The 22,464-nt window shown below is 35.8% G+C and overlaps 1 protein-coding gene across 1 annotated transcript in view; it reads left to right on the forward strand.

Moving 5' to 3' along the window:
- Positions 1–22,464, forward strand: part of CATSPERB (cation channel sperm associated auxiliary subunit beta) — a 95,046-nt gene that overhangs the window by 64,226 nt on the left and 8,356 nt on the right. The window contains exons 16-20 of the mRNA XM_045561962.1: positions 6,752–6,906; positions 14,524–14,714; positions 16,658–16,987; positions 19,845–19,984; positions 21,742–21,939. Of these exons, the coding sequence (XP_045417918.1) occupies positions 6,752–6,906; positions 14,524–14,714; positions 16,658–16,987; positions 19,845–19,984; positions 21,742–21,939 (1,014 nt within the window). The remainder of the gene's footprint in view (positions 1–6,751; positions 6,907–14,523; positions 14,715–16,657; positions 16,988–19,844; positions 19,985–21,741; positions 21,940–22,464) is intronic.

A 22,464-nucleotide genomic window follows, 5' to 3' on the forward strand; every position in this document is an offset into this window, starting at 1 on the left:
CTAAGGGCCTAGAGCCAGTCACAGGTCCCAAAAAACAACAGTGCAGTTGGCTCTTTCTGGCACATGCCACCTACTGGCAGGGAGGACAACTTGTACAGTCAGTGACAACATTTTTTTTTTTTTTTTTTTTAATTTCAGCTCATCATGGGGGTACATAAGTTCAGGTTATATACAATGTCCATGTCCTGCCCATCCCCCCGAGTCAGAGCCTCAAGCGTGTCCATTCACCAGACAGTTCGCCTGGCGCTCACCATGTAGAGTGACAACATTTACTGACTCAATCATACAGGGCATGGCTGATTCTTACACACAAGCACCGTCTCAGAGATTAAACTGGGTGTCCCAATATAATTCATACTGTTAAGAGGACCACAGGGCTGGTGAAGGAGAAAGAATTTCAAATACCTCCATCTTCTCTTGTCAACAACAGACAGGGAATCTGCCCACACACAGTATACCACCACTACAGCCTACAAATAACTAGCAACTGAGGAAAAACACCACACTAATGATATCTATAACCAAGGCATCCATCCAGAAGCTAGACCCCCCATCAAAGCCACCCACAAAGAAAGCCAAAGGTTCTTATCCAACATATGCTACAGACACACTCTACAGAGTGAGGAAGGGGGAAAAAAGCCCCATCTAATCAAAAGAAAATCCCAATACAAGAGCTGACAGCTACTCCAGATGAAAGCAATCAGCACAAGAACTCCAGAAGTATGAAAAATGATAGTGAAAGGACACCCTCAAAGGAGCACACCAGCTCTCTAGCAATGAATCCCAACCAAAATGAAAATATCAAAATGACAGATAAAGAATTCCAAATATGGATTGTAAGAAAGCTCAATGAAATCCAAGAGAAAATGGAAAACCAACTCAAAGAAACCAGAGAAACAATTCAGAAAGTAAATGAAAAATTTACTAAAGAGACATGTTTTAGAAAAAAACAAATAGAACTTCTTGAAATGAAAAATTCATTTAAGGTAATACAAAACACAGTGGAAAACTTTAAGAATAGACTAGACTAGGCAGAAGAAAGAATTTCAGAGCTTTAAAACAACTCTTTCTATTTAACCCAGTCAGTCAAAAATAAAGAGCAAAGAATCATGAGGAACAAACAAAGCCTATGAGAGATATGGGATTATGTAAAATAGCCAAATATAAGAATCATGGGCATCCCTGAGGGTGAAGAAGAAAAAGCACAAGGTCTGGAAAACCTATGTGAGGGAATAATTGAGGAAAACTTCCCTGGTCTTGCTAGAGATTTAGACATACAGATACAAGAAGCTCAACGAATACCTGTGAGATTCATTGCAAAGAGAGAATCACCAAGACATGTAGTCACAGACTGGCCATAAAGTCAACATGAAAGAGGAACTCCTACCAGCTGTGAGTTGAAAACATCAAGTAACTTACAAAGGAAAACTAATCAGGCCAACTGCAGACTTCTCATTGGAGACTTTACAAGCCAGAAGGGATTTGGACCCCCATCTTTAGTCTTCTTAAACAGAACAACTGCCAGCCTAGAATTCTGTATCCTGAAAAACTAAGTTTCATATATGAAGGAGAAATAAAGACTTTTCCAGATAAGCAAATACTGAGGGAATTTCTTATGACCAGACCTGTCCTACAGAAAATACTCAGAACTACACTATACATGGATCAGCACAATAGATACCCAAAAGTGTAAAATCATCCAAAAGCTAAAGCTCACAGTTCACATAAAACAATAGCACAAGAGGGAAAAACAAAGCAATAAGGTGCTACCCAATATGATGAACAGAACAGCATCTCACATATCAATTCTATCACTCAATGTTAACAGTCTGAATGCCCCACTCAAAAGACATAGGCTGGCTGAATGGATGATAAAACACAACCCAACTATCTGCTGCCTCCAGGAAACACATCTAACCCACTAGGATTCATACAGACTCAGGGTAAAGGTATGGAAAAAAATATTTGACACAAATGGAAACCAAAAGAGGGCAGGTGTAGTCATTCTCATATCAGATAAAATTGACTTTAAATCAACAATGGTAAATAAAGACAAAGATGGTCATTATATAATGGTAAAGGTAGCAATTCAACAAAAAGACATAACAATCCTAAGTATATATGCATCCAACACAGAAGCATCTAGATTCATAAAGCAAATTATACTAGATATAAGAAAAGAGATAAATACTAGCATCATAATTGCCTAAGACTTCAACATCCCACTGATAGAGCTGGACAGGTCATTGAAACAAAAAATAAATAAACACTGGACTTAAATGAGAGTCTAGAACAAATGGACCTAACAAGCATTTACAGAACATTCTACCCAAAAACTACTGAATATACATTGTTCTTATCAGTACATGGGATATTCTCCATGACTGATTATATCTTAGGCCAGAAAACATGTCTCAACAAATTCAAAAAAATCGAAATCATACCATGTATCTTCTCAGACCACAGTGGAATAAAACTAGAAATCAATTCCAAGAGAAACAGTCAAATCTACACAAAGTCATGGAAATTAAACAACCTGCTGCTGAATGATTATTGGATCCATAATGAAATTAAGATGGATACAAAAGATTTCCCAAACTGTATGACAAAGGAAACATAAGCCTTCAAAATCTATGGGATTCAGCAAAACCAGTTCTAGGGGAAAATTCATAGTCTTAAATGCCTATATCAAAAAGACAGAAAGATCACAAATTCACAACCTAATGTCACATTTCAAGGAAAGGAAGATGAAACTGAACCCAAAATCAGCAGAGGAAAAGAAATAACAAAGGTCAGAGTAGAACTCAATAAAATGGAAAATAAAAAAAAAATTATAAAGGATCAATGAAACAAAATGTTGGCTCTTTAAAAAGATAAAAAAAAAATCAATAGAACTTTTGCTAGATTAACCAGGAACAGAAAAGAAAGGACCCAAATGAACTCAATGGGAAATGAAAAAGGAGATAGTACAACAGGCACCACAGACATACAAAATATTATCCATGAATACTACAAAAACCTCTACACATATAAACTAGAAAATCTAGAGAAATGGACAAATTCCTGGGAACACACAACCTCACAAGATTCTATCAGGAAGAAATATAACTCCTAAACAGACCAATAATGAGTAGTGAGATTGAAGCAGTAATAAAAAAAAAAAAAATCTTTCACAAAAAATCACCCTGGACCAGGTGGATTCACAGCCAAATTCTATGAGACCTACAAAGAAGAGCTGGTACCCATACTATAGAAATTATTCCATAACATTGAGAAAGAGGAAATCCTCCCCAAATTATTCTATGAAGCCAATATCACCGTGATATCAAAGCCAGGAAAGGACCAAACAAAAAAAGAAAACTACAAACCAATATCCCTAATGAATATAGACGCAATAATCTTCGGTAAAATACTAACAAACTGGATTCCAAAGCACATCAAAAAAATAATCCATCATGACCAAGTCGGGTTCATCTCTGGGATGCAAGCATGGTTCAACATATATAAATCAATAAATATGATTCACCATATAAACAGAAGCAAAAACGAAGACCATATGATCATCTCAATAGATGCAGAAAAAGCGTTCAACAAAATCCAGCACCCTTTCATGATAGAATCCCTCAACAAACTAAGCATAGAAGGAACATAACTCAAAGTTATAAGAGCCTTATATGACAAATCCACAGCCAACATCATACTGAATGGGAAAAAGTTGAAAGCATTCCCCCTAAGAACTGGAACAAGACAAGGGTGCCCACTGTCACCACTTTTATTTAACATAGTGCTGGAAGTCCTAGCCAGAGTATTCAGGTAAGAGAAAGAAATAAAGGGCATCCAAATTGGGAAAGAGAAGATCAAACTATCACTTTTCACTGATAATATGATCTTGTATCTAGAAAATACTGAAGACCCACCAAGAGACTCCTGGAATTGACAAATAAATTATTAGGAAAGTCTCAGGTTACAAAATCAATGTACACAAATCAGTAGCATTTCTATATACCAATGACAGTCAAGCTGAGAGTCAAATCAAGGACTCAATACCATTCAAAATAGCTACAAAGAAAATAAAATACTTAGGAATATATTTAACCATGGAGGTGAAAGATCTCTACAAGGAGAACTATAAAACACTGATGAAAGAAATTGCAGGTGACACAAACAAATGGAAAAACATATCATGTTCATGGCTCAGTACAATCAACATTTTTAAAATGTCCATACTGCCCAAAGTGATTTACAGATTCAAGGCAATCCTCATCAAAAAGGCAACACCATATTCTACACATCTAGAATAAATAATTCTACACTTTGTTTGGAACCAAAAAAGAACCTGAATAGCCAAAGCAATCTTAAGCAAAAAGAACAATTCTGGAAGCATCACATTACCTGACTTCAAACTATACTACAAAGCTATAGTAATCAAAACAGGATGGTATTGGTATAAAAATAGACATAGACAAATGGAACAGAACAGAGAACCCAGATATAAAACCATCTATCTACAGCCAACTGATCTTTAACAAAGCAGGTAACAACATAAAGTGGGGAAAGGAAGCCCTATTCAATAAATGGTGCTGGGAAAATTGGATAGCCATGTGCAGAAGAATGAAACAGGGCCCCTATCTCTCACCACTTACAAAAATTAATTCAAGATAGATAAAAGACTTAAAAGTAAGGCATAAAACCATAAGAATTCTAGAAGAAAATATAGGAAAAACTCTTCTAGACATCGGCCTAGGCAAAGAACTTGATTAAGACCCCAAAGGCTTACAGCAACAACAAAATTAAATAAAGGGAACTTGATTAGTTTAAAAATTTTCTGCACAGCAAAGGAAATAATCAACAGAGCAAATAGACAACCTACGGAATGGGAGAAAATATTTGCAAAATATACATCTGATAAAGGGCTAATATCCAGAATCTACAAAGAACTCAAACAAATCACCAAGAAAAAAACAAACCACCCTATCAAAAAGTGGGCGAAAGAGATGAAGAGAAACTCTTCAAAAGATACACAAATGGCGAAAAAACATATGAAAAAATGCTCAACATCTCTAATCATCAGGGAAATGCAAATTAAAACCACAATGAGATATCACCTTACTCCTGTTAGAATGTCTTTCATTAAAAAGTCCAAAAGCAATAGATGCTGGTGTGGATGCATAGAGAAAGGAACACTTATACACTGTTGATGGGACTGCAAATTAGTACAACCTCTATGGAAAACAGTATGGAGATTCCTCGAAGAACTATAAGTAGACCATTGCATCCAGCAATCCCACTACTGGATATCTACCCACAGGAAAAGAAGTCATTTTATCAAAAAAGAAACCTGCACGCAAATGTTTATTGCAGCACAATTCACAATTGCAAAGATGTGGAATCAACCTAAGTGCCCATCAATGCATGAGTGTATTAACAAAATGTGGTGTATATATACATGGAGTACTACTCAGCCATAAAAAGAAATTAATTAATGTCTTTTGCAACAATTTGAATGCAACTGGAGACCAGTATCCTAAGTGAATTATCTCAAGAATGGAAAAACAAACACCACATGTACCCTCTAATAATTTGTAACTAATCAATAGGCACAGAGAGAAGTAAAAGTCACCTGAAATCAAGAAGGGGGAGGAGGAAGAAAGAGAGGGATAAAAACCTACCTAATAGGTACAATGAACACTATTCAGGTGATGGCCACAGTCATAGCCCTGATTTAAGCATTATAAAAGCTATCCATGTAACAAAAACATTTGTATCCCCTTAATGTTTTGAAATTTAAAAAAGAAAGAAAGAAAATGAGCCAGACAAGCTGGGTTCACATTCAGACTCCACCACTGACCAGCCACATGACCTTGAGGAAGTTTCTTAACTTTGCCAAGTCTCAATTTCCTCATCTATAAATTTGAGATATTTATGGTAGCTTCCTCATGAGGCTGCTTGGGAGGATTAAACAGTGTTTAGCATCATGGCAGGCACACTGTGCCTGCTCAATAAATGGAGGCTGTCATTATACCTCCCTACCTGATAGTCATTACTGCCAGATACAGAAAGAGGTGCCCATCAGGGCTCAGGAGTGTGTGGCCCATGTGGTGAGAATCAGATGCCAAGAAGAATAAGAGGCACAATGACACTCTAAGTGAAGACCCTCTCCCTACCCCCAGTACTCTTCACTGGGTCTTCCAGAAGCTCATTGAATCAAAAGTCCCAGCTCATACATGTGGCCAGATGGCTGAGTTCTAAATCCTAGCTGTGCCATGGGACCTTAAGCAGGATTTGAGGACTCTCTGGGTCCCAGTTTCCTCCTCTATGAAATGGTGCCAATCACAGTTATCTCACAAGGACTGAATAACGTGACACAGCGATGGCATGAGAGAGTAGTTTATAAACTGTAGAGTACAGGATGGTATTATTAGAGTTCTGTCTGGTGGAGTGTGCTCATTGTTTGTTAGGATTTTTGTTGGGCCAGGACTAAGGGGAAAGGGGAAAATTCTTATGTTTTCTCTAATTCTGCTTGGGGGCCTTTCAAATCTGTCAGACTTCTCTTGAACACCAAGTTCATTACAGTTTTAACAACTAATTCATTCAACACATGTTTATTGAGGGCCTCCAGTGTGCTGGGTTTTCTGAGTGCTGGGGCTATATCAATAAAAAAAAGAAAAAGAAAAGAAATCTGTTACTTGAATTTTGTGTAATTAAAGCATAAAATAGTTTAAATACAATCTTTTCTTTTTTCTGATTCTAGGCTCCTGATATGGGCTTCGGGACTGCACTTGCTCCACAGTTTATCTCCTTAAATGAAATGATCTTTTTTGCATATGTACCTGAAAGTGAACCTCAGGAAACCTTATACACCAAGAAATTCAACAATATGCACTATGGAAAAGTGATAAACTCTGGGTAGTTAGTGATTTGCCTCACATTTTTTTAGATTGCCTACTGGTTTTTAGATTCTAAATTTTTGAGCCTACTTTTTTTAGTAACTTTCCTGGTCAAATAGAATAACTCTTTTTATGATACCCCGCAAAGCCAAATACATTTATCAACTCTAAGTTGTCTTGCATCATGCCTCAATTTTAGAAACATAAAACAATTTGTAACCATCAGGCCAAGTTATAGAAATGTGTGTTTCTTATCCTGAGTATCAAAAATGTTCTAGGCTACACTGAATACTGCTTATACACAGAGTTCACTCACATGACAATTTTTGTACGTTCTAGATACCAACAGAACAATGTAGTGAAGGCTGTCTTTCATGAAGTATTGTATGACAGGGTATATAAACTCTCAGGAATACTTACTTCTAAGATATCAGTAAGAGCCACCTTTAAGGCCTAAAACCTCTTTTTTAAGAACCATATAAATTCTATAACCCCCAAATCTAACAACCAAAAAGAAACAATTTCAGATTATGAGAAACCCACTGCTATATTCCGAATGTTTGTGTCCTCCCAAAATTCATTTGAAATCCTAATCCCCAAGGTGATAGTATTAAGAAGTAGAGGCTTTGAGAGGTGATTAGGTTATGAGGGCCTTGCCATTATGAGTGGGATTGTGCCCTTATAGAAGAGACCCCAGAGAGCTAGCTAGACCCTTCCACCAAGGAAGGACACACATAGAAGACACCATCTATGAACAAGAAAACGGGCCCTTTCCAGACACCAAATCTGCTGTCACCTTGATCTTGAACTTCCTGGCCTCCAGAACTGTAAGAAATACATTTTGGTTGTTTATAGGCTACCTGGTTGACAGTGTTTTGTTATAGAAGCCTGAATGGTCTAAGACACTCACCTGTCTCAAAGTGGTGGACCCTATTCTTCTACCAGGTTGAATTCTGTATATTACATGTGTATTGGACTGTCAATGTATTCTTGCCCCACAGGCTCCATAGCCATCAACATCATGCAGCATGAGGCAACTCATTTGGAGGTGGGGATGAAGATAGGAATCAGATATAATATAACAAATACTGGCAGTACTTTTTTTCATGAGGATTGTAGAAATTTTTTTCTCTATGAAAAGTATCAGTGATCTCTAGAATTAGTTTTTGTTTTAGATGGATTTTGTATGCATGATGTTCTAGATCCATTTGTGTTTTTGGTGATTAACATATGATTAATATCACCTCAATGTTAATATTAATTTATTATATTCTAATTATTTTTGAAAGCATATAATAATTCTCCTAAGGATCAGAATATTTAAAACCAGAACAGCACAATCTGTGATAAGACTCAATAACTTTGCTCTGTTTGCACAGAAACTAGGGAATAAGTAGCTCCAAGGCAGAAATATGAGCAAAGAGCCAGGAACAGTGACCAGGAGAGCAAATAAAACTTCAACTGGGCAGATCAAGGATTTTGGAATCTGACGTTATGAGGTCAAAAATAGGCCAAAGGCAGATATCTAGGGAGTCCAGGGTGAAGCAGGGGGAGCCATTCATTCATTTGCTCCACAAATTGTGATTTAACACTAACTACAAGCAAGGCACTATGGTAGGTGCTGTGATAGAGTGGCAAACAAGACATCCCTGCGCTCCTTGAGCTTACATTGTGCCCCAAGAAGCAGACAAATACGTGATTACAATTGATGTAAGTCTGTAAAAGAGGAATGAACAGCACTGAGGGAATATTTTCCTGAGGATTGAGCCCTTATTTGGAGAATCTTGGAAGGTTTCTCTTGGAATGACATCCAAGTTCCTTACTGGGACTAAAAGGCCCTCACTGACCCGGCTTCTTTCTTGAATGACTTCTCTTCTTCTTCGTTCACTACACTCTAGTTTTCTTTTGGTTTCTCTAACACATCCTGCTCCTTTTGGCCTGGGGGCCTTTTAACATGCTCTTCTCTCAGCCTGGAACCTTTCCCCCACCACGGCTCTCTTCCTTCGTCCTCATTCTTCTGATCTTTTCTTAAGCATCAGAGCTTGGATAAAAGAACAGAGGTGAGGCCACGGGGCAAGAGGTCCTTTTGATTGAGCCCTCCAGAGTCATCTGCCATGGGCAACGCCACCCTTCCAGCTAGTGACAACTATACCCATCACCCCTGGGCCTCTGGAATTCTTCCACTTCGCCCTTTGGCAGTCCTTCTGGGCATCATTTCTTTTCTTTCTGCCTCTCCTCCACCCCCAACACAGCCCTCTTCTCCCAGAGATAAGCAGTGTCTTGAATTTTGTGTTAACATTTTTTAAAGTTTTGCTTTATAGCTTTAACATACACATGTATATCAAAATATGTTACTTAGCTTTGTGAAACGTATTATTTAGCTATGTGTATCTTCTTCTGTGGCCTGCCTACCTTTTTCATATAACATTTTGCTTTTTACATTACTCTGTATATTTTTTAAATTATTCCATATCAATGTGTGTATCTGTAACTCATTCACATGAATATACCACAATTTATTTAGCTACTCTCGTATATTGTCTTGTAATAGTTTTAAACTTTTGCTTTTCATTTTTAAGGTTTTCATCTATCTAGAATTGATGTGTGTAGTGTGAAGTGGGAATTAAATTTTTTTCTTTTTGTTAATATGGATAATCAATTTTCCATACAAGTCCCTCCTTTCCCCGGCAGATCTGCAGCGCCACCCCTGTGATATGTCACTGTTCCATATACGCATCAGTCTGTTTCTCTCCTCTCCTCTACTTCACTGGTTACTTGTCTTCTCTGTGACACACTGAATAAATTACTCTGTGTGACACATATGAATGACCCCCTCCCCCAGCTTTTGGGGCTTTTGTTCTTCCACTTAAATGTTAGACTCAGCTTGTCAAGTTCCGTTAATAAAAACAAAAACCAAAAAACTGTTAATAGAAATTACCTCTTGCAGCCAAATTCTGCCCTATATATCTGCAGTTAGAAAATCTTAGGTGGGAATTTCCAGCTCTTCTCCTAGCAGTAAGCTAATTCTACTTAGTTCTATTGGAATTTTATGACCAAGACAGCTTCCTGACTCCCCTTAAGAGATAGAGAGTTATTATATAATATAATATGTAGTATAATATTATATTATATATTATATTCTCCCTCCTTCCTCTATAACATATCTTTTCTTGTGCCCTGTGGATGAGTAGTACCTTTGCTTCTTCTCTAGCAGTAGCTAAAAGCTTTTGCTTTATAGGGGAGCAGGGTAAGGGTGGGAGGAAGGCAGCGCTTCTGTGCCAGCACCTTCCACATCTCCACCACTCCAAGCCCCTGGTCAAAGCTCTTTTGAAGCCTGTGTGCAAGAGCGTCTAATGCCTGACCTCTTGTGGTTTAATCTGGGGCTTTTCTTCCTATGAAAGAAGGTTCAGAGAAGTAGGTGAGGCTTCAGGCCTCTTTCCTCCCATTCTCTCATCCCCGCAAGCTGCCTGCACCACCAGTGGGGCTATTTCTTGTCTATTTCCCTGCCCCAATCTTCATCTTCAGCCTTCACGGAAAGCCCATGGAGTTTGCAGGTGAGTGCAGACTGTCATTTGCCAGGTGCATGTACATTTCCAGACTCACAGGCTAGCACATACTTGGCCTTTGGCACTTTTTTACAACTTTAGCTAATTCCTACTTCCTTGTGTTGTGGCCAGCACTGTGTCTTCTTCTCATGCTGTTCCATAGGTGAGACCGTCCTGCTGTTCAGTCTCTCCCTGGTTGGCTTCTTACTCTGGATTTCAGGTTAGTTGGTTATCTTGTGACCTTAGTTCTCTGATGGGCAAAGGGAAAGTGATGACTTTAAACTTTCATTTATGTTTGTTTTTTTCTTGTTAGGTTGTATGTTTCTGCATCCAAAATAAAAGCAAAAGTCTTATAAGTGTCTTTCATATAATTATCTTATATTTGTCAAATTTGCTAAATTCTTTTAATAATGCCAGTACTTTTTCTACATATTCTTTTGGGTTTTCTGAGTGGAGGTAAATATTTTTCTAAATAGATAATCATATTACCTGTAAATACAGTTGACCCTTAAACAACACACTTTTGTACTGTGTGGGTCCACTTATATGCTGATTTTCTTTGGCCTCTGCCATCCCTGAGATAGCAGGACCAACCCCTCTTCTTCCTCCTCCTCCTCAGCCTGTTCAACATGAACATGAGAATGAAGATTTTATGATGATCCACTTCCACTTAAGGAATAGTAAATATATTTTCTCTTCCTTATGATTTTCTTAATAACATTTTCTTTTCTTTAGTTTACTGTATTGTAAGAATACACCATATACTACATATAACATACAAAATATGTGTTAATGGGTGGTTTATACTATTGGTAAGACTTCTGGTCAACAGTAGCCTATTAGTAGTTAAATTTGGGGGGAGTCAAAAGTTATATATGAATTTTCAACTGTGCAGGGGGTTGGCATCCCTAAACTCCTCCCTCACCCATTATTCAAGGGTCAACTGTAATTTGTTTTGTTTCTTCCTTAACATTTCTTAGCACATTATGGCTTTTTCCTGTTACAGTGTCTAGGACTTCCAATACCTTATTAAATAGAAAATAGTGGGCTTCCTTGCTGTTCTTGACTTTTAAAAAAATATTTTAAATATTTCACCCTCATGTGATCTTTTCCAGTTTTTTTAAACCTTTTATCATTTAAAGGAAATTATTTTTTTTCTAGTTTAGGAGACTTGAGGGTTTTGGTTTTAAATTAAATGTTTCTCCTGCATCTATTGAGCTTATCTATAGAATTTTTCCCCTTGGCTTTTTATTTAATCTTATCAATTATATTGTAGATTTAATGTCGAACCATAGTTTTTCCTTTTCTAGAATGTCATATAGTTGGAATCACACAGTATGTAGCCTTTTCAGATTGGCTTCTTTCACTTAATAGTACACACTTAAGTTTCCACCATGTCTTTTCATGGCTTGATAGCTCATTTCTTTTTTAATGCTGAGTAATATTCCATTATCTGGAAACATCACGGTTTATTTATCCATTCACCTACTGAAGGACATCTTGGTTGCTTCTATTAATAAGTTTTGGCAATTACAAATAAAGCTACTATAAATATCCATGTGCAGGTTTTTGTGTGGAGATAAGTTTTTGACTCATTTGGGTAAATACCAAGGCATATTGCTAGATCATATGATAAGGGTATGCTTAGTTTTATAAGAAATGACCACACTGACTATATCATTTTGCATTTCTATCAGCAATAACTGAGAGTTCCTGTTACTCCACATACTCACCAGCATTAAGTATTGTCACTGTTTTGGATTTTTGCCATTCTCATCTGTCTGTAGTGGTATCTCATTGTTATTAATAATTTGCATTTCCCTGGTACAATATGATGTGAAATACCTTTTCATATGCTTATTTGCATCTGTATATCTTCTTTGGTGAGGTATCTGTTAAGGTATTTGGCTAATTTTTAATCAGGCTTTTGTTTTTTTATTGTTGTATTTTAAGAGTTGTTTGACTTGTAGGGGGATGAAAATATGCCATCCCCAAATATGCCAACTTGGCATAGGGGTTATTTTGAGCTAAAGGCTATTGAGAAGAAGCAGACACAGGAAAAATCCTTTTCCCTGTTCACCAAAATGGGCAGGATGATTTTTAATCACTTGAGACAAATCTAGACTCTTAATCAGCCCAGAGACTCAGAGAGGAATCCACATACTAAAACCTTACCAAAGTAACCTTATCTTTCATTAGTTTCCCCCATTTTTTTACCTTCCCACAGTTTGCTGACTGGAAAAAAATCTAAACTCATTTTCCTTTGCCTTGTCACTTCTCTAAAAAGTTATTGTTCTTTGTTAAGAGGTCATGTAAGCCCCAAGTTCTAACCACCCCTTTTAGTAATTCATTGCTAACATTTCTCACATATGTAAGCACAATGCATGCAATGCACATATTAGCAAACTCTGCCTGTTTTTCTCTTGTTAATCTGTCTTTTCTCAGTATGATTTTCAGGATTCCATTCACAGAACCTAGGAGGGTAGAGACAAAAAGAGGATTTTTCCCCCTCCCCTACAGTTTATTTTGGATAACAGCCCTTTATAAGATATGTCTTTTGCAAATATTTTCTCCTAGTATGTGGTTTGTCTTCTAATTCTCTTGACAAGGTCTTTCACAGAGAAGTTTTTAATTTTAATAAAGTACAGCCTATCAATTTTCTCTTTTATGGATTGTCTTTGGTGTGATATTAACAAGTCATTGCATTAAGACGGCAAATTTTGTTATGTGTATTGTCTTAGTGTTTTGTGTTGCTATAACAGAATATCACAGACTGGTTAATTTATAAAGAAAATGAATTTATTTCTTACAGTTCAGGATGCTGGGAAGTCCCAGGTTGAGGGGCCCACATCTGAGGAGGGCCTTCTTGCTGTGTCACCCCATGGCAGAAGGTAGAAATGCAAGCCCACCAGGGGTAGGGGGAAGGGGCCTAACTCATCCTTTTGTCAGGAACCCACTCTTGCAATAAGTGCATTAATCTATTCAAGAAGGCATCGCCCTGCAATAAGTGCATTAATCTATTCAAGAAGGCATCGCCCTGCTGACCTAATCACCTCATAAAGATCCCACCCCTCAACACTGTGGCATTGGAACTCTGGGGGACATGTTCAAACATAGCACACATTTTAACACATTTTTTTTAATTGGGGAAAAAAGTAATTGTCATACCCAAGGTCATCTAGATTTTTTCCTATGTTATTAATATCTTATAGTAGCTTTATAGTTCTGCATTCTATATTTAAGTCTGTGATCCATTTCAAGTTAATTTTTGTGAAGGCTATGAAGTCTGTGTCTAAATTCATTTTTTTTTTTGCATGTGGATATCCAAGGCTAACATTTTAGAAATAGGTTATAAAGTTAATATATACTCATTATAAAAATTTCCTAAAAGGCAGACAAATATAAAAAAGAAAATTGAAATCATGACTGTTTTTAACACTTTGATGTATTATCAATTGGTCCTTTTTACATGCATTTTAACATTTTTACCTTGCTTTTTTCATTTGAACATTATAATATGACCATTTTCCTTATATAATTAAAAGCTCTTTGTAAACTCCACTGTAATAGTTGCATTTACTCTAAATATGTCATGTATTATCATTTACTTAGTTTTCCTATTGTTGGCAATTCTTATTTCTAATTTTTACCATAATGCTGTGATGAATATCTTTGTATAGAAAACTTTTCCCTGTGTTTTAGGTTATTTCTTTACAATTAAGCCATATTAATAGAATTATAGAATCACAGGGGAAAAAATAATGGTCGAGCTCTTAATGCATAATGTCAAATTGCTTTCTAGGAAGCTTGTCCTAATCTATAATTCCATCAGTAGTGGATGAGTGCCTATCTCCACTGAATTCTCACCACTACTGAACCCTGACATTTAAAAATCTTTGCTAATTTTAGAGGTAAAAATTATACCCCATTGTTGTAATTGCTATTTTATTGACTATTAGTGAGGTTGAACAAATGTTAATCAAATGTTAATTAGTTAGCTATTTAGGGGTTTGTAAATTATTTGTTCATAAAGTGGCTTATTTAAGCCACTGTTTTATCCAAATTGTGTAACAGTTGTTGTTTGTTTTTAGGAAAACTGGGAAAGCTTACATAAGAGAAGTACTGCAACATGACACTCCTAAAGGATTTTTGTCCTCGGCTATTGCAGAAATGATAGAGCCTTTTGCAATAGAAGAAGCAAATGAGAGCTCTTGTTTGTCTAGTTCCCTTTCTGTTAGTTATGCTGGAAATTCCTTCTATAAACTTACTCTTGATTTACAAAGTAAGGGTAATCATATAATACATCTCTGATAACTAGAAAAAATATCTTTTGAGAAGACTTTTTATGCTCATTTATAGAGCAATAGATTTCAAATTTTAGTCCAATTGGCAAACTACCTAAGTTTACATATACTTAGGTGCCAAGAGAGTTTATTTTTTTCTAATATAATAAAACCTAGCTAAAACTTTATTGATATCTCATCAATAGTAGTGCCTATCATTCATTCCCATGAGTTTATTTTGTCTTAAACAATGCTCAGAAGCAGTGAGAGAAAATAGGAAGTTCACATAGACTTTGCCCCACATAATAAAATAATTTTGAATCACTGTTATATAGGGTATTTCTATTTAAAAGGATAAGCTGATAGATACATAGCGAAAGTTAATACAGTTTATTCTAAGAATTTGGGTTTTACTCTGAGTAAACAAGAAGCTATTGGAGGGTTTTGAAGGGCAAGTGACATGATCTGACTTATGATTTAACAAGATCACTTTGGAGACTGTGCTGAAAACAGACTGGGCAGGTGATGGAGAGAAGGCAAGGAGGAAAGCAGGGAAATAAGCTATGGAGACTGTTGGAATAATCAGGTGAGAGGTCATGTTAAACTTAAGATGCCTGTTACCCATCAGAGGAATAAGATGGGCTTTTAGGAATACAAGTCTGGAAGTTCGGTGAAGAGGTCTGGACTGGAGATATAAATCTGAGAGTTGTCAGCATATGTATTAATATGATAGTGTTATGAGACCAAATGAGAACACCTGGAAAATGAGTGGAACTATAGAAAGGAAGAAGTTTGAGGTATAATCCTGGGCATGCCAACCTTTAGCGTCCAGGGAAATGGGGGAGAATCTGTAAAGAAGATTGAATGGTTTGGTCAGAGACGAACTAAGAGAGAGTGTGTCTCAGAACCCAAGTGAGGAAGAAGTGCTTCTTGTGTTACATGCCACCAATAGGTCAGGTAAGGTGAGGAATGAAAACTGGCCAGTAGATCTGTGCGAAAGTCATTGGTAACCTTGGCAAAAGCTGTTGACTGGAGTAGTGGAGTAGTGGAGAAAAGTCTGATTGGAATGAGTTCAAAAACTATGAGAAGAACTGAAGACAGTGAATAAAGGTAATGCTTTCAGGGAGTTTCACTATAAAGGGGAGGGGAGAAGTTATATTGTAGTTGGGGGGGATTTGGAAAGGATTCTTGTTGGTTTGTTTAAATTGGGAGAAATTAGAGCATGTGTGCATAATTAAGGAAATTATGAGGCTTGCTTCTATTTTTATTTTTAGAGTTAAGATAGTATTGCTGATGTGTTTCATGACCTATCAAAAATATTTTGATAGTGATGACCTTCCTCTCCTTGAAACAGCCTTCCTTTGGCTTCATTGATATCTTTTCCAGTGGATTTTCTCCAGTCGTTTGTCTCCTTGAGGGGATCTTTTTTCCTTCCCATTCTTTAAATGATGGTGTTCCTGAAGGTCCTACCCTGGTTTTTCTTCTAAATCTTCGTGTTCTCCTTGAACAATTATTCACCCATTCAACAAATATTTATTGAGCTCATTTTATGTAACACACACACCTTCGAGCACTGGGAAACACTGATTACCTTATCCTTCTCTTGTATAATCACAATAAATATACCAGGTTATTAAGTCTGTTTGCAGTTCCATAGGAAAGAAATCAGCTTTCTTTACTTAGCCCTACATGGTTTTATTTTCTGCTGAGAATTTTACAGAATGGTTTCATAGTAAACATTAATGTATAGGTGCATGACATATTCATGATAAATTTTCTGTAATATAATTTGAATTATAACTTGAAATATGGAAAATGTGTTGTCTGGTTAAGATAATAACGTAAAAGCTCAAATAGTGTATTTGTTAGTTATGTACACCACTATGCTTGGTGAACATTGGCTGTTTTATTTTATACCAAATCTTTTCTGTTTTATCTCCAGTTGCTAATGCCTTATTTGAAGACACAGATATAGAGAAAACTGTGGTGATTCCTGGTCACAGCAGCTTCCTGATCACAAGCATTGTAGATAATAAGAATGCATTAGCTATTGCTACAATGCCTAACAGAGTACCCAGCAATGTGACCTTTCTACAGGACTCCTGGTTTTTATACAATTTTGGACAAAGGAATGGACGAACATGGACTATATATTCAAAACCGTGTAATTATTGGTTTCAACATAATGAGTCACTATCCATCAATGTCGTGAAATACATTGATCTGGGAAACTCTCAGGTTTTAAAAGTTAAAATCATACCTAATGCAAAAGGTAAGTTTGTTTTTATTGGGAAATATCAAAAGGAGATGTTATTCTTTTCATGAATGTGAAATATACTCTTTAATATGTGAATATACTCTTTAATATTTACTTTATCTTTGGTTCCCATAATTGTTGGCATTCTACTAATAACAATATTAGCTTCTAATTATCGAGCACTTACTATGTGCTAGGCTCTGGATTAAATGATTTTTATACCTTATGTTATGTAATGTGTATAATGACCCTAAAGACACAGATTATGCTCCTTATTTTACAAATGAGGTTAAGTTGCCAGCCCAAGTTTAGTTTAGATTTTAGTTTAGATTTTTGTCGTCCTCTGAAATGAAAACCTTTTAATTACTTTTGTATCCTTATATTTATTTCACGTACAACTGACCTTTGAACAACACTGGTTTGAACTGCATGGATCCACTTATATGTGGATATTTTCAACCAGTGGGTCGAAAATACAGTATTTGTGGGAGGTGAAACCCACAGACACAGAGGGGCTGACTTTTCCTATATGTGGGTTCTGCAGGGCCTACTGTAGGACTTGTGTATGAGTGGATTTTGGTATACACAGGGGTCCTGGAACCAATCCCCTGTGTATACCAAAGGACAACTGTAATTGTTTTAAGCCCAAAAATGGCTTTTAAATAGAATCCTATATTCTTCTGCATTTCTTCAGGTATTTATTTATTTCAAAAGTAATATAAAACTTATTAAAGACGCTGGTAAAATGTTATACTGGAAAAATAAAGCAAAAAATTTTAGTAAATAACTGAACTAGAAAGAGAGGAAGGAAAGACGGAAGGGAGGGAGTAAGGGAGAAAGGGAGGAAAAGGGAAGAAAATCTTGTCACAAGAAATGAGGAGGGGACTCAAAGCCAAAGAAATTAGCTAATGTCTGGCTCCCTGAAGGATGTGGTGTTCAGATACAGGCCATATAGGCAGTGTGATGGATTTTAATGCCCAAGTATTGCCCGAACGTTTGATTTGGCGCCTTCTTACTTTGTGGTAGGAAGTTGGAACTGAGACTGTTAAAGAAAGCTGTGTCCATCAGACCATGAAAAGAAGGGATTAGGAAAACTCTATGCACTGACCCAAAGAAGCAGTAAGGGGTATTATCATCTCCATGGGGCTCAGAGTGGGGTAAAAAGAGTCTCCTGTAAAAAACCCAAACTCCAAGACTGTGTCACATCCAGGGACCGCCTACCAGATGCAGGAATCGCAAGCTGAGAAATAATGATAACACATGGCCCCAGCATAAGCACACACAAAAACCCTCTGTGGAAATACTTTCATAACCCAGGTATTGTGGGCTACTATGGAAAAATCAATCTCCATTGAACATGAACTGAGAAAAGGAATTTTAAAACTATGTAAGGAAATGACCCAATGTAAGAGAGAGTCAACAGGCATAGGAAACAGAAAACTTTAAACTCCAAGAACTTGAGATAATAGAAAAATAAGAAACACACTATAAAATAAGTATGCATAAAACTCTTAGAGTAAAAGAAGATATAGGAGCCATAATGAAAGGACAAAAGGCAATTTTTAAAAAAGTCTTATTTGAAAAAAGGAACCAAGTACAACTTATATAAATGAAAATTATAGGCTTTGAAAAAAATTTTGAGAACATGTATTTCCATTGTTATGTGCTAAATATCCTGAAAAACTTACTTCTGTTTGAAACCCTTATAAATTCTTTCTTATTGTTTATATGACTAATTGTCCATGTTCCCTTCAAATAATTTGAGTTTTAATTTTATGGTTTTAACTTTCTATTTAATTCTTTAAGCTATCTGAATTTTGTTTTGGTGTATTGTAGATGGTTAGCTAGTTGTTCCAACAATAGTCCTTTTTCTTCACTGATTTCAAAATGTAATTTTATCTTAGTATACAATTTACCTATTATTTTGACCATTTCTGGGTTTTAAAAACCTATTCTATTGTAATCTCTTTATATTCTGGCACTGATACCACAATGTTATATAAAATAATTATTTTAGCTTTAAAATATACCAAATTAGTTGTTAAAGGGCTCAACCATTTATACTTGTTCAGTTTGATGGAAGCAAATAGTAATCAGCAAATCAACTCAATTGTCTCTTTCTGTAGAAAAGCCTAGTCCATGCTCCTCAAGGGTGGTGCCTGGACCCACGTTAGCACCACCAGGGCCCTTGCTAGAAATTTAGAATCCCAGGCTGCACTCTAGACCTGCTCAATCTGCATTTTAACAAAATCCTCAGTTAAAGGTTAGGAAGCCCTGGCCAGATAGGTCATTTTGGTTTAAGGGAAACAGCTACAGATGAGACCTCAGGCAAAGCATTTACTACTTCTCAACTCTGGTTTATTGGTTCTGAAAGATGTCAACTAGACTACATGGTATTTCAAGTCTCATTTTCCATTAAAGTTCTCAGCATGGAAAGGTTGCAAACTGATGACCTGCAGGCAGAAATTGGCCTGGTGTCATATTTTGTCTGAAGTGCCCAAGAGTTTTCTCTTGGCAAGTAATTGACTGGCAGCCCTTTAAATTAAGGATGTACTCTTCATTTTTTTACACTAAATCAACTAACTCAGTGTAACTAGTATTATCCAAGAGACCTTGATATGCATTTGAGAACCTGGCAGAGGAATGATGGGTAGAAGGGAGCAATATTTTTCTGAGAAAATATTTGTAAAGATAAATTTCTCTAAGAACTATTAAAGTTGAATCTATGTAAATTGCTAATTATATGTGCAGCCATTATGCAGCCTTCATAATAGATTCTGTAGATGTTCTAAAATCTTGATTAGCCAATCATTATTAAAGTGAGTTTACAATTTTCATTATATAATGTTAACTGTTCACCTTGTTTCCATAGGTCTTCGAATACTTCAAGTACCACTACTGAAAGTGTTAGTTGGAAACCCAACTTTGTTGGAATTTAAGGCTTACGGCACTTTTGATGATACTGATAGTTATCTAATGAAAATTTCTGTAGCTAGCAAAGCTTTACGTCAAGTAAGATTTTCTTTATAAGAAGTCTATTAAGCATAGAAAAAATTTTTAAAGCAACTATTATTGACACTTGAGCATTATTTTAAATACCTGTTTATAAGTATACATATAAGAATATATAGTTAGGATGAATAGATTGAAGGAAAATGGTAATAATTTTATAAAAATAGATTTATGCTCTGCATATTTCTTAAATGTTATGTACATATATTTACCCAACTTAACAAAAGAAAAATTGAAATGACACTAAAGGAAATTGTACATTTCAGATAAAATACTTTTTCACCAAAAAATATTAAGTTGAGCTATATGAAATTACCCTTCTGTAGACCAAACACAGTAGAATATTGGTTTTATGTGGTTCAATCTATAATTTTTATAAATATCCCTTTAAAAGTCGTACTATTAGATGTCCAACATTCTGGATTTTTCTGTTTGCTTTCTTGTATCCTACTTAACTTACATCTTTAGTCTCCTGTATTTCCTTTAACAGTAGAACTCTGCCTAGATTTAGAGTCAATATGTTTGGCAAAAGAACATAAAAATACATCATTTGTAATGGCTGCAGATTATAGGAGCTGGGGCAGAACTACCACCACCAGAATCTACTACCTCACTACAGTTATTAACGTCTATACATTTTTAAAGTTCCAAAAATACTTAAAAATTTCAAATGATTTATCAAATGTTATTGAATATTTAATATTTTCAAGGATAAAATATATTTACTATGCATAAATCCTACCAAAACCTTATCTTTATGGTACAGTGATTGCTAAGTGAATATTTTCAAAATGTGTACCAATCAAAGTTATTTTATTCATATCATCAAAGCAAATATTCAGGCACTCATCAGTGAAGGAGAGAGTTGGATATAATAATGGTATTTATTTAATAAGTCCTTCTTTTTAAAAATATTTTTAAATAAATTTTATTACACATATTTAAGGTATACAGCTTGATTTTATAAGGCACATATATGTAATAAAATAATTACTATGGTGGAACAAATATCTCACATAGGTCCCCATGCATCATCTCACATAGGTACACATTTTTCCCCGCTGTGACAAGAGCAGCCATAATCTACTCGTTTAGCAAAAACACTGAATATAATCCACTGTTGTTAATTACAGTCCTCATGTTCTTGATCCTTGCTTATTTTAAAATATTTCCCAAAACCACTTGGATTGAAATATATTTCTTCCTAGAAAACAATATTATTTATTCTCAAGTAGATCTTTATGGTCAAACTTTTTCTATTTCTATTATCAGTCTATTTCTTTTCTTTTTCTATATTCTTTAGTTAGTTACTATATTAATTTTCTAGGTTTGCCACAACAAGATGGCATCGACTTGGTGACTTACACGACAGAAATTTATTTTCTCGCAGTTCTAGAGGCTACCAGATATTGGCAGGGTTGGTTTCTTTTGAGGCCCCTCTTCTTGGCATGTAGATGGCCGTCTTCTTGCTATGTCCTCATGTGATCGCCACTCAGTCTTTGTGTTGTCTATTTCCTAATCTCCTCTTCCTATAAGAAGAGAAAATATCTGTCCTTTTGATAAAGACACCAGGAATATTGGACTAAGGCCCACCTGAATGACCTCCCTTTACTTTACCTCTTATAAAGGCCCTATCTCCAAATACAGTCACATTCTAAGGTCCTGGGGGTTAGGACTTCAACATATGAATGTTGTGTGGACACAGTTAGTGCATAACAGTTACTTTAAATAACCTTTATTTATTTGGATATTTCCAGGGTTCAACTTCACTGGCATTTATTGTCTGGGGAGCGTCTGCTGAGTGCTTTGTTACAACAATCGTGCCAACGTTGAAAAGCAGCTGTAGTTATCTCAGATCTATGTACCACATTCCTAGCACATTTATCCCGCTTGAAGACTGGATTAGTGGAGTTCACAGAGACAGTCAGGGTTTTAACCTAATCAAAACTTTGCCGGTAAAAGATCTAAGGATATTGGTTTAAGAGTACCAGTGCTATATGACTTTTCTATGATTGCGTGGCCATTAATTTTAGCATTTCTTTTCTGAGATGTTCAAAATGCTTCACACTATTTTTCAATCCTCATGTCATTTTGAGTATGTGATGATTATTTCTAAAATATAAAAACTTTCTGAAATAATGACTTTTCTTGGTAACTTAGCCTCGTTATTAATATCATTTTATACTATATTATGTGGTATCATCTTGAGCTTCTGTGATATATACAGCTATTTGCCCTTACACTGACTTGTCCTAAACTGATACAATTGACCCTTGAACAACATGAGTTTTAATTCTGTGGGTCCACTACACTTGGATTTTTTTTCAATAAATATACTGGAAAATTTTTTGGAGGTTTTCGACAATTTAAAAAAATTTGCAGATGAACCTCATAGTTTAGAAATATCAAAAAATTATGAAAAAGATATGTCATGAATGCATAAAATATAGGTAGATTCTCATCTATTTCATCATTTACTA

The sequence above is a fragment of the Lemur catta genome, chromosome 1 (genome assembly GCF_020740605.2).
Source record: "Lemur catta isolate mLemCat1 chromosome 1, mLemCat1.pri, whole genome shotgun sequence".
Classification (NCBI taxonomy): Eukaryota; Metazoa; Chordata; class Mammalia; order Primates; family Lemuridae; genus Lemur; species Lemur catta.